Source organism: Anser cygnoides, chromosome 4 (assembly GCF_040182565.1).
Source record: "Anser cygnoides isolate HZ-2024a breed goose chromosome 4, Taihu_goose_T2T_genome, whole genome shotgun sequence".
NCBI classification, from domain to species: Eukaryota; Metazoa; Chordata; class Aves; order Anseriformes; family Anatidae; genus Anser; species Anser cygnoides.
Window position 1 is genome coordinate 17657870 of NC_089876.1, and position 18338 is coordinate 17676207.

The window sequence follows — 18338 nt, forward strand, 5'->3', positions numbered from 1 at the left end:
AGTAGCTTAGCCAGTAGGAAAATAATTATGTTTATCTGAAGTGGAATTATTATTTTGCTTTCTGAGAATTAATTGTGAAAGAGGTTATTAGGAAGGCACAGTGAAAGGTATAAAACAAAGTTAATTCCCAAGAAAACTAATCCGTAATTATACCATATCCTTATAATTAATTAGTACACACACTTTAAAGTGTTTTTAATAGGCTTTGGGTTAATAAATTTAGGAAACCTGCAGCTTTCGCACATGTTTTATGCACAGTATGTTCTTGTCCCAGAATCAGCTTATCTAGGAATGATAATCATTCCTACTACTTATGAAACAATGTGTTATTAAAATGTGGCAAAAAAATATTCAACTATATCAAATATTCATATGAAAATGAAATGAAGTTGATAGTTTTAAACTGGAAAATAGAAAACCTGTTGGATTTAAATTTGTCTGTGTTATGTTTATTATCTTCATGTCATTTCAGTAAACCTAGTTTGGTATGTTATACTTGACTGCCCAGTTCATTAATCTTCCATCTTTAAAATCTCACTTTCTGAGATTTTAAATCAGAAACTAACACATGCATTAACTTCAAGCATGTATCTCACTTTTTAATAGTGTGCCTTATATTCTTCATTCCATTTTCTGATTCATATTTCTTGAGTAAAAATTGGGACATACTTTATTGAAGTACTTAATGTAACATTACACAGCTATTTGAAATGACTCCTGGCTCTTTAGAGCAAGTCTTAGATACAAGAAGAAACAACATCAAGAAGGGAATCACAAGCTCTAATGAAATCAATCACATACATCTTAATAAAAAGAAAAACATGTGAATGTATGAATTAGTAATCTTTTCCACTCATTTTTCACAGAGTTCTGAGCATTCACTCAATCTAACATATGAGAATTCCCTGCAGAAATGCCATTAGCATTAACAATGAGAGTTGTATGAGTAAAAAAAAATAAAATAATAATAATCAAAAAATAAAATAATAATCAAAACAACAACAACAAAATTACATACTATTTTGATAATGTGAAGTTTCCAGTCCAGTGGGGATTTGGGTCCCAGGGAAGGGATAGGGTGTGTTTTGAGACTTACCATTAGTTCACTAACCATGCAGCTATTGGTCTGGTTGATCTTCTAGTGGAAAAAAAACTATGAATAACCTATAAACTGAATAAATGGATCATTGGCCCAATCCTAGTTGCTCAGTTGACAAAGGAAATATCCATCAGTATAACAGAAACCTTGGATTATTTTTCTCAGTTTCAGCAACTAAGCATAATTGATTATTTTTAGTGTTCACAGCCACTTAGCACATCCCTCAACTTTCTGCATTACTCATAAATTCCAAGAACTGTCAAAATGATTCATGAGGGCTCTCTAGATTTTAAGACACAAGTTATTCGATATAATGTCAGATAATGAGTAAGCATGTATAACTGGCAAACCTGGATTCCATGCATTGTAGATTCTCCAAATAATAACATGATTAAGCTACATAGTTTTTAAATACAAAGTCACAGTAATGATTTTTTTTCCTCAAGTTTTAAATAATTCAGTAGGTCCTTAGCTTTGTCATAAGCACACTATTATTAAGAGGCACTGTGTTATCCAACTTGCTTTCCTGTTTCACAGATGTGATTGCACACCTGGATACGTAGGTGAACATTGCGATATTGACTTTGATGACTGTCAGGACAACAAATGTAAAAACGGAGCACAGTGTACTGACGCAGTTAATGGGTATACATGTATTTGCCCGGAAGGATACAGGTGAGGAAGATCTGAAGACAATAAAAACATGTATGTCTTTCTAAAAGTCACATTTTATTTTTTTGAAATACTGATTTTTCTATTTGTATTTAGTGGCTTGTTTTGTGAGTTTTCGCCGCCAATGGTTTTACCTCGCACCAGTCCTTGTGATAATTATGAATGCCAAAATGGAGCCCAGTGTATTATAAAAGAGAGTGAACCAATCTGCCAGTGTTTATCAGGCTACCAGGGTGAGAAATGTGAAAAACTGATCAGTATAAATTTTGTCAACAAAGAATCCTATCTACAAATTCCTTCAGCTAAGATACGCCCCCAAACCAATATCACTCTGCAGGTAAGATTGCTTCTTTTGCAGATTCTGATCTGGAAAATGGTGTAAATGATCTTTCATAGTGTGGAAAAATACCCACAATGGATTGGCTCACTTAAACAGCTTTTCACAGTTTGAGCTAAAAATATATAAGAACACGCGAATAACTCTATCATACTGAAGTAGATGGGCTTATTGATTGGAAGAGAAAGAATTTTGTCATGTTGTCAATGAAGGAAGAATTTTACAGTGAAGTAATAGGCTATAGCAGTAAATTCAGAAATTCACTTACTACAGCATTTTGATTTAATATTTTTAGTTCTTTCTAAGTGTTTCTTTCTTTTAATTAGATTGCCACGGATGAAGACAGTGGGATCCTTCTCTACAAAGGCGATAAAGATCATATAGCAGTAGAGCTGTACCGTGGTAGAGTGAGGGTCAGTTATGACACAGGATCTTATCCAGCCTCTGCAATTTACAGGTGAACACAGATTTAAAAAAAAAAAAAAAAAAAAGTAACTGAAACAAAACATGTCTTCATTTTTTATACCAAAATCACATATTTTGAGTAGATGGTTAAAAGAACTACTACATGCAATTTAATGTATTGTCAGATATTTCATAATTAAAACATATTGCCAAAAGACATGATTTTGCTTGGAAAATAACTCTAATGCACATATGTCAAAAAGATAATACATTATTTGATCCATTAAAACTGAGTTAGCCTTTCAGCAGAATATTTATACATTTGTGTAAAACTCACATGTGAAAGTGTTGTGTTTTTTTTTTTCCCCATGATGTTACTGCCAAGTAGTTTTCTAGTGTGCAGGGTAAAGTGCAGAACTATACTGCATAAGCAGAAATGAAATGGCAGTTTAGTTTCTCTTCTCTTCTGTGTTAGGCAGTCTTAAAAAGTGGGACTTTTCCCTGGCAAGGGAGGAGAAAGCTAAAAATTTGATTCTAAAAAAGGCACTACCTTTGAAAAATAAATGTTTTTTGCTTCCAAAGTCATCAAGAGATAGAATCCACATCTGTTTCTTAAGTCAAATTTCTCTGATTTTCTGAAAAAAAATACTAACTGAATTTCCCAGATTTTCTTGTCACTCATTTTAAGGATTTGCATACAGACATTGCAAGAGTGAGCAAAAAGACAACAGGCATCACTTCGTCATTGATCTGCCTATTGTTACAAATACATTCAGAAGTAATTGGGGAGTATTAATATTAGTTTTTCCCAAATCTTCTTTTTACTGTATTTACACATCTTGCATTGTAAAACTATTATCTAGTGAGTATTCGCTTGCTGGAGATTCTAGTAGCTGACACTGTTCTGACATAACATTGAAAGTAAATGATTTTTAGAAATGGTTACACCCAAATGGCAATATAAAATCAAAATCTTAAGTCTATGTAGCAGGGAAACAATGCTAAACTTTCTTAGGTAATAACAGCAAGGGAACTGTGGTTTTAGTAGTGTTCCACAGGAAAAAAAAAATAAATACAATATTAAGTTGATTAATAAAATCATATCCTTATACAAGAAGGATCTGAAGATTGCTTCTGTTTTCTGATGCAATATATGATTTAAAACGTTGTTTACAGTTCCATGAGATGGTTTAACCTGTGGAAATACTATATGTATTTTAATTGTATCTACTGTTGTATATTAAAAATAGGATTTGACTTTACAGAGGATTTAAGTATTTAACAGAAATTTAAAATTGCAAAAAAGAATAGGCAAGCTGTGTTTCACTAACCAAAGATGAGATGCCTGAAACAGAGGTCAAAAACAAACAACAACAGAAAGAGTAGAGAGATTAAACCAAGTTAAAATAAAGTTTTACTATATAAATGGCAGTCAAGAAATGGTGCGTTGAGAAGGAGTCAAGTGGGAGCTGTAAAGCCTGCAGAGGTGCTTGTAGTAGCAATAAAACAAAGTTGCAAACAGATGATTTAATCATGATAAATATGGAGAATGAACAATAACAGCAGTCTAGCTTTGTAGAGTGAATGAGAACTGCTTTACCAATGGGAGTTGACGGCAGAAAGAGCCATCATCCCCAAAGCACTCGTAAGTAAATATGAGTAACAAGATAAGATGATGGCAGTGTCTAGATCAATAATGAACATTAATTCATTGGAGATGGTTAATTTGGAAAAGTTGATCCGCTTGGGTTTTGTTCGGTCTAGACATCAATTTTTAAATGATAAATGTTTTTGTTTGTTTGTTTTTAATATATGTGTGTATATATATATATATATATATAAACCTCTTCATTTTGTAAAGCAGTTTTCATCATATATTTACTGGAAATATGGGAATATTTCTTCACAAATCATTATTCTTCTACAGAGTTCCAGAAGCTTTAAATCAGTTTTTGTTACAGCTTTTCATTAGGATCTATGCATTCAGCTCTTAATTCTCCAATGGGAAATGGGCTAGAAGTAATGTAAGTGCATTGGCAGGAAATATTGCACAGATATGCTTTGTGTTTATTTCCCCTTTAATTTAAACCACTCTTAGCTAGGAGAGCTCCTCTTTCTGCAGTAAATTTTTACCAGTGAAACAGTTAAAAACTAGAAGCTTTTAATAAACACATGCTCTGTACACATTATGTTTTATACTTCCCTGGAATAATGACCTCTTTCTATAAAAACACGTTCTGTGTTGCTCTCATCATTTTAAATACTGTAGTGTGAAAGGTTGATAAGTTGTAAACTAACATAAGTTGCCTTGGAATAAGAACATTATATCTGGGCTTCTTGTTTACTTGAGCCAAAAAGTCGTATCCAATTTTAATTCTTGTAACTTTTTTTTTTTTTTTTTTACTAGATTCATTGAAATGTGTTAAATTTATCCTGGCACTTTTCTTATTGCTCGACTACAGCAAGCAACCTCTAATGATTTGAATAGACCATACTCTTTAGGAATGATAAACTCCACCTTTTTCTTCGCCACACTGAAACTCTCAGTCGGTCCGCCCTCCTGCCCATTCTCAAAAACTGCTTATTCTGCCAGTGTCTGCACTGTGTGTTTGTCCTTTCATGTAGAGCTCAGCTTATGTAAAACATGCATGCTACCATGCAATCTTATATCCATGTGGGTCTGGACTTCTCTACATAGCTGAAGTTGGTAATAAATAGCTAAGAAGCAGCTTAATGTATCACAGCTGTAAATGACTATGTGAGTGCTTCTGATCTGTTCCAGGGCAAATGCAGTTAGGTTAATTAAACCATCATTAAAGATGTTATAAGGTAATTTGTTTGATTTTTGCCCAGAGATTTAGGAAGATAATCCTTTTCCTCTATACTGGTTTTGTAATAAGAAGAGCTCACTGTCTATATGACTGTCCATCTCAGCATAACATCATACAATTGGTTCATTTAATTTACATTTCAAAGGCTTAAGCTAACCTATCTGATGGCATTCTAAAGCAAATAGATGCTGCCATGGGAATGGTTATGGCTGGTCTCTGGACTACAGCTCATTGTCATAACTTCCATACAGTCATACATTCAGCTCTTAACTCTTCAGTTAAAAATGGGCTAGAAGTAATACGAGTATAATGCTGTATTCAGACTTGGAATTACTCAATTCAGAGACTTGCTTCTCTGATGTGCCTAAACTGTGCTCAAGTGCAGAGTAGCTACCCTGCACTTAAATATTTGCTGTATAGTATTGACGCTAATAAGTACAGACAGCCATTACTTGTACTTAGCAACATTAATGTGTAGGCATGTCCTTGCACAGCATAAGTACCACACTTGAAGAAAGTCTTCTCTGTATGAAACATTTCAGGCATTCTCCTGATAGTGGGTTCATATCTTGTTAGTCAGCAGAAGGAAATGGTATACACAGGCAAAACAACAGCAACAACAAAAACACCACAACATTCACAGTACAAGCCAGAAACTGCACACAGAAATAACCAGGCCTAATAAACACTACAGATTATCTTACTGCTAGCATCAGTAGAGCTGCCCAGACCAATGATGTGATTTTCTTTGGTAGGCCTAAAGTCAGATGTTGTTCCATATTCCATGAAACTATAGGTTTATATATCACTGGAGTCAACTCAAGCCTTCATACTTGCAGAATATGTAAACTCACTACTTTGCAACATGTAGGATACATACACACATATACTGAAAAATCGCATCGTTGTGTAGGAAATACAAACTGTTTTTGTGTTTGGCTTTCTGCCTAGTAAATGTATTTCAACTCATGTTTAGAATATCGTCTGTATTTTCACAGTTCATGATTTGATGAAGACAGGAATGACAATGAAAAGTGGCTATTAATAACTACAATACATATCACTAATAGAGTGATATTGAAGGAGTATAACATTGTATTGGCTCTTATGCATGCCTGCGTGTCCTACTATAACCTAGTTTTCCAGAAACTGTACTCCTGGAGAAGTTTTGTTCTGAAATTGTATTAACAATTAAAGTGAAAGAAAATCAGAATGGTTCTAACCAGAATTAAATGTATAATATTTATTTTGCAGTGTGGAAACTATTAATGATGGCAATTTCCACATTGTGGAGCTGCTAGCCATGGATCAGATTCTGTCTTTGTCTGTTGATGGAGGAAGCCCCAAGATAATTACCAATTTGTCCAAGCAGTCCACTCTGAATTTTGACTCTCCACTGTACGTAGGAGGTAAGAGAATCAGCTAATTTAGTCTGGTAATATACATTAATAAATACATAGTAAGAGACTTATTCATTGAGATAACATCTTAAAATGAATTTTGAGCAGTTGGTCTCAATAGTTTCAATATTAACAAATAGTACTGGAAGAGTAGCTAGTACTCTGAAAATAAATAATGCCCTTATACTTTGAATTTACTTGAAAAATGAAGCATGTCCCCATAAACTGTATCTGTTGCTATTTAATCAGTATGGATATGTGATGCCCACTGGAAAATTCTGTAATTTTCTACTGTTCATTGTAGCTTTTTATTGTAATGAAGAAGTGCACATCATTTAGCTACCCGAAGATTCAGTAATGCCTATTCAGAAAGTGTAGAATTGTAGCATTCTGTTTTGGTCATGTTTTACATTTCTATTTCACTGTACAGGTATCTGCAGGAAATGATAGCAAAGTATAAAGTCTTGAAGTATAATTTCCGTCTTGAGATCTTATTGCTTAGGGCTGATAAGAGTTACTGGTTATTTGGTTTGGTAACAAGGGAAGAGACTGGATAGTTGCCATACAGTATGTGGCAGGGTTGTTTGGGGAGTTTTCTGGTTTGATTTGGTTTGGTTTGAGAAGAAATCATTCTTTCAGTAAAACTGGTATTATGTTATTGTGTAGATAAACATAGAACATTTCTGATTATTTTCTGTGATTTACTGTATAGAACTATGGATTCAAGCCCATTTTTAAACAGCAGTTTTTGCTGAATTTTTGATGGGCCTGCATAACCTAGGTTAAGAGTCAAAAACTTCAGCCACCACTTTGTGCCTTCTGACCATCCTGGGTAGCAGGTGTCATTCTTAATGATCAGAGCTTCAGCATAGTTGTTAAATAGTGTCAATCTTCTACCAGTCTTCAACTTCTACTTAGTTTAACCTCACACTCTTACAGGAGACTTCTAAGGAGTCTCCTTCTGATCTGTTCTTTCTGTAAGAAGAATACATACTTTCTTTGTCTTTATCATTGTAATGTTGTCCAATTCTTAAGAACTCTTTTGTGTCTACGTTTTTTTGACTTGAGCATGTTCACTCTGTGCAAAAAAAAAAAAAAGGTTATGCTACCAATAGTACGTTCATCAGTCACTTATTTTCTCTATCAAAGGTGTTATTTATCCTCTTTCTAAATATTCTAATATTTCTAAATACAGAAGACCTCACAGCAGCTTCTTAGACTTATTTGTAATGGGAAAGACAAACAGAAATTCCTTTCATTCTGATCGAGAATAGTCTATTTCTCCTATAAAACCAGAGAAACAAGTGCCTCAGTTGCAAGTGATGAGGGATGAGTTTTGTATCTAAAAATCACCACTGTTTCTTTGGAACACTTCAGGTTTTTTGTCACATCTTTTTGGATTTGGTCATTGCCTCCTTCCGTCTAAGATGAAAAGAAGTACAAGATATAATTCAATATTACTCATTGCTCCTCATACCAGCAAAGAAAATAATTGATGTTATGAAATATATGAGCTGCCTTTAATATTGCCTTGTATCACACATCTTCAAAGGAGGATTGCGTTGTGGAAGTGTACCTATTTTTTCACCTGCATCATTTCACCTGCATCACAAGTCGATGGGGCCGGATGACATCCACCCGAGGGTACTGACAGAACTGGCAGAGGAGCTGGCCAAGCCGCTTTCCATCATTTATCGGCAGTCCTGGCTATCAGGGGAGGTCCCAGTCAACTGGCAGCTAGCAAATGTGACGCCCATCTACAAGAAGGGTCGGAGGGTAGACCTGGGGAACTATAGGCCTGTTAGTTTGACGTCAGTGCCAGTTAAGCTCATGGAGCAGATTATCTTGAGTGTCATCACGCGACACTTACAGGGCAACCAGGCGATCAGGCCCAGTCAGCATGGATTTATGAAAGGCAGGTCCTGCTTGACAAACCTGATCTCCTTCTATGACAAAGTGACACGCTTAGTGGATGAGGGAAAGGCTGTGGATGTGGTCTACCTTGACTTCAGTAAGGCTTTTGACACCGTTTTCCACAACATTCTCCTCAAAAAACTGGCTGCTCGTGGCTTGGACTGGCGTACGCTTCGCTGGGTTAGAAACTGGCTTTATAGCCGGGCCCAAAGAGTTGTGGTGAATGGAGTCAAATCCAGTTGGAGGCCGGTCACTAGTGGAGTCCCCCAGGGCTCAGTGCTGGGGCCAGTCCTCTTCAATATCTTTATCGATGATCTTGATGAGGGGATAGAGTGCACCCTCAGTAAGTTTGCAGACAACACCAAGTTAGGTGCATGTGTCGATCTGCTCAAGGGTAGGAAGGCTCTGCAGGAGGATCTGGATAGGCTGGACCGATGGGCTGAGGTCAACTGCATGAAGTTCAACAAGGCCAAGTGCCGGGTCCTCCACCTGGGGCATAACAACCCCAAGCAGCGCTACAGGCTGGGAGATGAGTGGTTGGAAAGCTGCCTGGCAGAGAAGGACCTGGGAGTACTGGTTGACAGGCAGCTGAATATGAGTCAGCAGTGTGCTCAGGTGGCCAAGAAGGCCAACAGAATCCTGGCTTGTATAAGAAGCAGCGTGGCCAGCAGGTCTAGGGAGGTGATTGTCCCCCTGTACTCGGCTCTGGTGGGGCCGCACCTCGAGTACTGTGTTCAGTTTTGGGCCCCTTGCTGCAAGAAGGACATGGAGGTGCTCGAGAGAGTCCAGAGAAGGGCGACCAAGCTGGTGAGGGGTCTGGAGAACAAGTCTTATGAGGAGCGGCTGAGGGAGCTGGGATTGTTCAGCCTGGAGAAGACAAGGCTCAGGGGCGACCTTATCGCTCTCTATAGGTACCTTAAAGGAGGCTGTAGCGAGGTGGGGGTTGGTCTATTCTCCTACGTGCCTGGTGACAGGACGAGGGGGAATGGGCTAAAGCTGTGCCAGGGGAGGTTTAGGTTGGATATTAGGAAGAACTTCTTTATGGAAAGGGTTGTTAAGCATTGGAATGGGCTGCCCAGGGAAGTGGTTGAGTCACCATCCCTGGAGGTCTTTAAGAGATGTTTAGATGTTGAGCTTAGTGATATGGTTTAGTGGAGGACTTGTTAGTATTAGGTAAGAGGTTGGACTGGGTGATCTTGGAGGTCTCTTCCAACCTAGACGATTCTGTGATTCTGTGATTTCTGCAGTGTTATTTACATAGTGTTCTGTGTCACATTTTTTGGAAGGAGAGATGGTCCTGTATTCTCAGAAGACACTGTGTGCTTCCTTACTTTATTGTCAACATCCATTTGTTGTTTAATGACTTCTAAGACCAATTTTACAACTTCTTGAAAATTAAGATTAGTACAGAATGATTGCCCTGTCTGTTGTGGGCAACTTTTAATGAAATGCCAAGTACAAACATTTAGTGCTAACACTTATTTGTTGATTTGTGACATATGGTTCTCTTCCTTGCATCTTCACCTTGCAGGTCTGTGTCTCCATTAGAAGAATCACATTAATCTGCATCATCCTCTTGAAGTATCAAAAGATTTTCAGAAATTACCTTTTCCTACAGTGGTCTGATTCCTAAGAGCAGGAGTTTTTTTCATCATGAAGCATATGCTTTAGAGATGTCCTGCATTCCCTCTATTTCTGTTCTTCACCTTCAGGCTCCAAGCAGAAAAATACTTTCAGCTATTGTAGAAAATGTTGGTCCAAAACAGAAAGAAAATCACTATTAGAAGAGTGTTATTACAAGATGAAGAAAAAAAAAAAAAGCTTTTATGTTCTTTATGTTTTTATATTTATCATCTTAAAGTTTTTCAGATGGTTAAGTTGTTAAGTTTCACTCTTTTATTTTTATGTTACTCATCTTTTTGAGATTCATTCTTTTTTTTTTTTGTACCCAAATCTATGTAGAATTTTTAAAGAATTTGATCACACATTTCCTTCAGTTAAGAACTCAAATTCTCACTAGAATTTTATGCAGTATTCTTATCTTTGCCAAAGTCTTAGTTTGACACCTATATCATCATGTAGCTTACACTTACTCTTATCACCTTTCTGTTAAAATGGCATTTCTGGTAAGCATCACCTCAGCTGGCAGGATGAATGAAATTCAGACTTGACAGCAAGTCCTTGTATGGTTCTCTCTCTCTCTTTTGACAAAGCTATTCTTAGGTCACAATTATTTTGGTTGGTTGGGAAGGGGGTAATTTAATCTATTTTTTACAGAAAGGGGGGTAATCAATTTATAACTTTGTATATGTGTGTGCGTGTGACATTTTTTCCAACTCTGTGGCTCTCTCTTGAGGTCAGACCACACACTAGATATTTTTCAGTCTTTCTATAATAGATCTCAATAAATCTTACTGAAAGCTTATGGCTTTTGGTAAGAAGTCTAAAGGGAGAAACTTTCTTCTCTCTTCAACAGGGTCACAGGCTTCACTGTTCACTTCATATTCTACTTTCAGAAATTATAGCGTATTTTACTAGTTGAGAGTGACATCTTGTTTCACAGAAGTCGCTATTTCTGACACAGGTAAGGCATCAGCTGCTTTTCATTTGCAGCTGCTCTGCTCTAGCAGCTTCTTAATGAGATGCTCATTTTCACAGAATCACACAGAAAGGTTGAGGTTGGAAGGGACCTCTGGAGATCATCTGGTCCAACCCCCCTGCCAAGTAGGGTTACCAAGCGCATGTTGCACAGGATTGCATCCAGGCAGGTTTTGAATATCTCCAAAGAACAGAGACTCCACGACCTCTGTGGGCAACCTTTTCCAGTGTTCTGTCACCCTTACAGTAAAGAAATGTCTCCTCATATTCAGATGGAACTTCCTGTGTTTAAGTTTGTGCCTGTTGCCTCTGGTCCTGTCACTGGGCAGCACTGAAAAGAGTCCGGCCACATTATCTTGACAACCACCCTACAGATATTTGTATACGTTGATAAGATCCCCTCTCAGTCTTCTCTTCTCCAAACTAAACAGGCCCAGCTCTCTCAGCCTCTCCTCATATGACAGATGCTCCAGTGCCGTAATCATCTTTGTAGCCCCCCGCTGGACTTGCTCCAGTAGCTCCATGTCCCTCTTATACTGGGGAGCCAAGAACTGGACACAGTACTCCAGGTGAGACCTCACCAGGCTGAGTAGAGGGACAGGATCACTTCCCTCAATCTGCTGGCAACACACTTCCTACTCACCTCCAGATACCACTGGCCCTCTTGGCCACAAGGTCACAATGTTGGCTCATGGTTAACCTGCTGTCCACCAGGACTCCCAGGTCCTTCTCTGCAGGGCTGCTTTCCAGCAGGTCGGCTCCCAACCTGTACTGGTGCATGGGATTATTCCTCCCTGGGTGCAGGACCCTGCATTTGCTTTTGTTGAACTTCATGAGGTTCCTCATGGCCCAGACCTCCAGCCTGTTGAGGTCCCTCTGAATAGCAGCACAGCTTTCTGTGGTATCAGCCACTCCTTCCAGCTTTGTGTCATCCACAGACTTGCTGAGGGTGCAATCTGTTCCATTGTCCAGGTCAGTGGTGAATAAGTTGAACAGGACTAGACCCAGTACGGACGCCTGGGGGACACAGCTAGCTACAGGCCTCCAAGTAAACTCAGTGCCACTGATCACAACCTTCTGAGCTCTGCCATCCAGCCAGTTATCAATCCACCTCACTGTCCATTCATCCATCCCGCACTTCCTGAGCTTGCCTATGAGGATATTATGTGTCAAAAGCCTTACTGAAACCAAGGTAGACAATATCCACTGCTCTCCCCTCATACACCCAGCTAGTCATTCCATCATAGAAGGCTATCAATTTTGTCAAGCATGATGTCCCCTTGGTGAACCCATGCTGGCTATTCTTTCTTATCCTCCATATGCTTGGAGATGACCACCAGGATGAGTGACTCCATTAGCTTTCCGGGGATGGAAGTGAGGCTAACTGGCTTGTAGTTTCCTGGGTCCTCCTTCTTGCCCTTTTTGAAGATTGGGGTTACAGGGGTTTTCTTCTAGTACTCAGGCACCTCTCCTGTTCTCCACAATCTTTCAAAGGTGATGGAGAGTGGCCTAGCAATAATATCCATGAGCTCCCTCAGCACTTGTGGATGCATCCCATCTGCGCCCATGGATTTGTGAGTGTCAAGTTTGCCTAAGAGATCTCTGACCTGATCCTCTTTGACCAAGGGAAAGGCCTCCTTTCTCCAGACTTCCTCCCTTGTCTCTAAGGTCAGAGATTCCTGAGGGCTGGTCTTAGCAGTGAAGATTGAAGCAAAGAAGGCATTCAGTAATTCTGCCTTCTCTGTATCCTTTAAATTTAATTCTTTATATTCTGCTTTCTCTATATCCTTCTCTGTGTCCTTTATTTTGACAGTATTATTGTATGCCTGTTATTTAATAGAGTCCTTACCATCTGCCTCCTTGGGCAGTGGATTTGATAATTCACCTGTAGCAGGTTCTGTGACCAAAAGCATAAAGGAGGGTGGAAATGAGGGACAATGCCAAAGATGCTCTCTTACCTTTCAGAAAATACAGCTGAAATATGTCTGCATCATTTCCATGGCAGTTCTTTCCCAAACGATAAAGAACTTCTGTTTAAAAATTGTCAAAGAAATATTTCTAAAGAAAAGGAGAAGCATTTGCACACATTTTGGTCTTCTAACACTTGCTAACTTGCTAGAAGCATAAACTGTACAGGCTAAAAGCTTGCATATATGTTTCAAAATGTCTTCTGCATTAGAGATCATAGAGAAAAAGTTCTCTGAAACATATGTCATATACCTCATATTATATTGTGTGATATATTCTTATATGCTTCCCAGAAGTCACATCTAAATTTCCTGACACTTGCATATATCTACTTTAGCATTGCATTAATGCAATAATTAATTTTGCAATGGATAAATTCAGTGCATCTATTCTCCTATTAGGTACCTGAAGTCATATGCCTGTATATTTGCTGAGCATTGCTTTCAAGGGAAACTTTGGGGTTAAGAGTCCATGATGACTTTGCCTTGACTCTGAATTTTGGAAATACAGCAAATAGTTTTGAGGGAATGAAAATTAATGATTGTTTGCAGTCTGAGTCCTTTAATATAATAGCCCTAAGCCTATGTTACTTAGGTGATAAGATCAGAGAAGATTAAGCCTTAAGCAGTATAGATACGATATTATTAATTCCTATAACTGTAGAATAGCCCAATGAAATTATAATAACATGTAAATGAAAGGCAGGTCTACTTCATTCAGTTGCACAGCCATTCCACAGTACTCTTAACTCTTCATTCTGAGTAACTGTATAAAAACGTTAGAAGTTTACAGGGTTAAGGAGCAACAATGCAGAACATTAGATCTTTCTCTGGTTGTTATCTTACTAAGTACCAGAATTAAAACTGCTAATTTTGCTTATGAATTCAGCTGTGCAGCTAACGATCATATTTGTTTTCAGGTAACCACATTTTTTTTAATGCTCAATACACTTTGATTTCCTTCACTTATTAGTCTCAGGAGGCACTGAAGATTTGTGCATTAATTATTTGAATTTTATGTCTTAAGGACTAATTAATATAGGGCAAAATGTTGGCAATAAGTTTAAAAAAAATAGAAAGGCAGAATAATAGAAGAAAAAGCTTTATTTTTAAAAGGAAACAATGTTTAAGAGTAGTGTTTGTCTGAATTGTCATAAATTACTAAAGTAACCCAAAGGAATGATAACTAAATTACATACATGTGACTCCTGCTCCAGTTCCACCTCTTACAATTATAGACTACAACAAAGGAAATATTCTGAAAATAATGAGCATTTGCACTACCTAGAAATATCTACAAATAAGTATTTTGATATTGAATTATTGTTATTATTGTCTATCTTTGATTGCAATGGTAATAACAAACTATGAGTGACTTTTTTATTAATCTTCTTTTAGGGCACGCTGAACAAAAGTATTTTTGAAAGTAATGAAACCTCCCTCACTTGAGCGTTTCTTTTAAAAAATATTCACTAGCAAAATTTCACATTTGAAATGTGTATGCCAGCTCCAAATTGATGACCTGGTCCTACCAAATTCTTCTGGATTTGAGCATCTTAGCAGTTGATGCATGATTTTTGTAAAGTGCTAAATTTCAACAATTTTTTTTTTTCAAGATTCAGACAATATCTTAGACTTAATTGCATTACATCAAAAACAGTCATGTGCTCAAACCTTTTCATAGTTGTGAGCTTCCTGTATGAACTCCTCTATCCATCTCTTTAGTTGGAGCTAAAGACTTACAGTTTTAGAGTTGGTTTTCATGCATGCTTGACAACCAGGACGTTTTCCAAATGCTAGCTCATTGCACATTGTTGTAGGCTGACTATCTGCACAGAATTAATTAGGAATAAGTACATTTTTTAATGTATTAAAAAAAATAGGGAAAATGGTATGGAATGGAAACCGTACCAAAAATGTATTGATTATTTGCTATTGTTCATTTCCTAGGCATGCCTGTGAAAAATAACATTGCAGCTTTACGCCAGTCTCCGGGCCAGAACGGCACAAGCTTCCATGGTTGCATCCGTAATCTGTATATCAACAGTGAACTCCAGGACTTCAGAAACGTGCCACTGCAAGTGGGAATTCTGCCAGGTTGCGAGCCTTGTCATAAGAAAGTTTGTGTGCATGGAACATGCCATGCTACCAGCCAGTCAGGCTTTTCCTGTGAGTGTGAAGGAGGATGGACTGGACCGCTCTGTGATCAACAAACTAATGACCCATGTCTCGGAAATAAGTATGTCCTTCCTCAAGACAGAACAATAGTGTAATATGCATATAATTATCCTCTTATATATGTTTTTTCATAAAAGTTCACACTTTTTTTCAACAAGAAACAAAATATGCTGAGCATGTAAAAGTGAAAACAGCATCCAGATTATAGTGTATTCTTTCCGTAAACTTAATGGAAAAGTTCCCTGTTTAGGGGAGCAGATACACACATCACACTGTAGTTCTGCCTAAAGCCTTAACATGGGATATGATTGGAGGCTGTGCTGTTACATGCTTCTGTACTGGCTAGTTATGTAATGAGTTACGGTGATGCAAGTGCAACTATTGGTATGATACTTAACACAAAAATAATTTCAAAGAATTTGCAAATGAAAAAAAATGATTATAATTGTATAGAAATCAGGAAATACAATTCTTATTCTTTAAAGTGTTGTAAAACCTTGATACAATGGATGTTTCTAATAGTTTTCATATTTCCACAATACCGCATGTTTTGGCTGAAAAATAGCTTTCTACCTTTGTGGTAAACTTCTGTTTAAGTATGTGTGTGCTAATTCTTTTTGTAGACTTAAAAGAACATTTTATGTTGGACATTTTATCTATGTTTATAGAGAGGGTCATCTATATATGTGTGTGTATCTATATAGAGATATGAAAGTATTTATATGTATGTGTATTTATCTTATCGATTTGCTACAGAGACAAGTAAAATTTCTTGGCTCATGATCTCCCAGCACAAGAAGATCAGAAACTTCAGAAGTTCAGAGTACTTCAGGTTGTGTTGGTCACGCACAACAAAGATATCATTCTGTCTACCCTTACCGCTGTCCCGCTGTCCTTGCTGCAGTTTGGCAAACACCTTTTTTGTTTGTTTGTTTGTTTGTTTGTTTGTTTCCAAGGGTAAAGTAGTCCAGCCTGGACTTTTTTAGTGCTCTGGCCTATATGGTTTTTGATTTTTGAAGACCAGTGCCCTGAGTTTGCTAGGACATTCTAATAAGGCAAATTTTGACTCCAATATAAAATTACATTTAAGTAATCTTTTGACATAGTGTGTGTTGAGAGTCTGACCCTTTAAAGCTTTATACGCTAGTTAGCATGCTTTGTTTACATTGGTTATGGACTGTTTCAGTGCTATTGAGTTTTGAACTCTTCCCAGAGCCATATCAGTGAAATTTTGAGGCATATCGTTGTAGCACTTCATTGTCTATGAATCTTCTTTCTTACACTGTTCGCTTTTACAGTTGCTTAAGAAAGAAAGAAAGAAAGTCACAGCAGGTTAAAAAATATAAATGCAGTGTTTATCACATCCATGTTATACCTTAGGAGTCAAAAATAAGGATCTGTACCATTAAGTTCTATAATAAGAGAACACATAATTTCTTTGAAATACCCTTGAAAAATTAGATTATATATAGATTCTTAAAACTATATGCATCTATACCCAAACTGAGTACTTCTTGCCATGAATTACAAAACTTGGCAAGTATCAGATACATACAGCTTGGAATTTCTTTCATGGATGGAATTAAGTGAGCACGATATTAGTATTTTGTTAGCTCTTGCAAGTATTGTTTTTGTTTCAGTTGTATATAGTGCTGTGAGCTTTTAGCAGAGAAAGCCAAACCAAAATTCTTTACTTGGAATGAAGGAGGTTTCTGTTCTTTAGTTTCTGGGGGATTTGATTTCTTGATGCACCTCTAAATCCTGCCTATTGAATAGGTGCATTTTGTCTGCTTAGTACAATAAGATGTTCCACTTTATCTGAGAAACAGAGTTACTACTGTGATCTCTGTTTGGAAAATGTAGGAGATCTTTTAGAGATCCTTGCACACCATAAAAAGCTTAGGACTTTGATTTATTTTACATAAATCAAGATGCTTGAGTTAGGAATAAAGTGACCAAAGTTTGCTCGATAGTTGCTTGCTAAAGGAAGAAACACATTTCTGAAGAGTAAATTAGACCTCAAGTGGTCTAATCACCTTATGGATAAGCTTGTTTTTTTTCTTGAGTGTGTGGGGAGCCTATGGCAATTACAAATCTAACGAGTGCCTGACATAGGTACCTAAAATTAGATAAGCTGAAACTGTGCCTGAGAGTTTGCACTTAGCTTGATGTTCCTTGCAGTACGGTCTGAAGATGAATTTTTTTTTTTAATGAAATTCTTCAAAGAACAGGTGGAAGCAAAAGTAAAAGATCTGGCATTAGCTAAGATTTAATCATCTTTAAGTCAAGAAGAATTTTACCAAAGATCCTGACACAGATTGCTTTGATATCTAAAACAGCATGCATAGAATATGACATGATATCAGTGTTGCCTGAGTAGCTTCATAAATCAGATGTCCTGAAAGTGTTTCATATCTACAGTGTTTAATCCCAAACTGGATATGTGGATGGAGGCTGTGTGTTGCACCATTTGAAAATCCTGTGTTGAGAAGGTCTTCCCATACTCTTTTTCTTTCCAGTTAACACCATGGTAAAGCACTTGGGCAGAATAAAGGGTACAGATAGAGAATTGTGGCGTAGCTGTCATCAGTGAGTGGAACTTGGTGACATTTATAAGCTGAAAAAAGGTTTTTAATAGATAATTCAAGTTTGTCAAAGTTAAAATATGTTGTGCGTTCTTTTCAATTTTACCAAAATTCTTACTGTACTAAAGGAGTAGAGTACAAAGGAAAAAGCTTCCAGAAATACTATTATCTAAAAAATTTGAAAATGAGATGTTCTTACCAGAACTCTTCTTTTACTATGATATGACACTTTATATAATTTTTTCTTAATCTTCCATATTGAAACAAAGTATTTTATTTTAGATTGAATGTATTTTTTTTTTCATCCAAAGCTTTTCACTTATTTATGTGGCTGCCACAAACTGCTAAGGAG

General features: G+C 37.1%; 1 protein-coding gene across 10 annotated transcripts in view; it reads left to right on the plus strand.

Annotated features, from left to right (window-relative positions):
- The window catches only part of SLIT2 (slit guidance ligand 2), a 264142-nt gene that overhangs the window by 241553 nt on the left and 4251 nt on the right, over positions 1–18338 (plus strand). For all 10 annotated transcript variants that reach the window (XM_066995708.1, XM_066995705.1, XM_066995709.1 and 7 more), the window contains 5 exons: positions 1637–1774; positions 1868–2108; positions 2435–2565; positions 6599–6753; positions 15174–15462. In XM_066995708.1, the coding sequence (XP_066851809.1) occupies positions 1637–1774; positions 1868–2108; positions 2435–2565; positions 6599–6753; positions 15174–15462 (954 nt within the window). The remainder of the gene's footprint in view (positions 1–1636; positions 1775–1867; positions 2109–2434; positions 2566–6598; positions 6754–15173; positions 15463–18338) is intronic.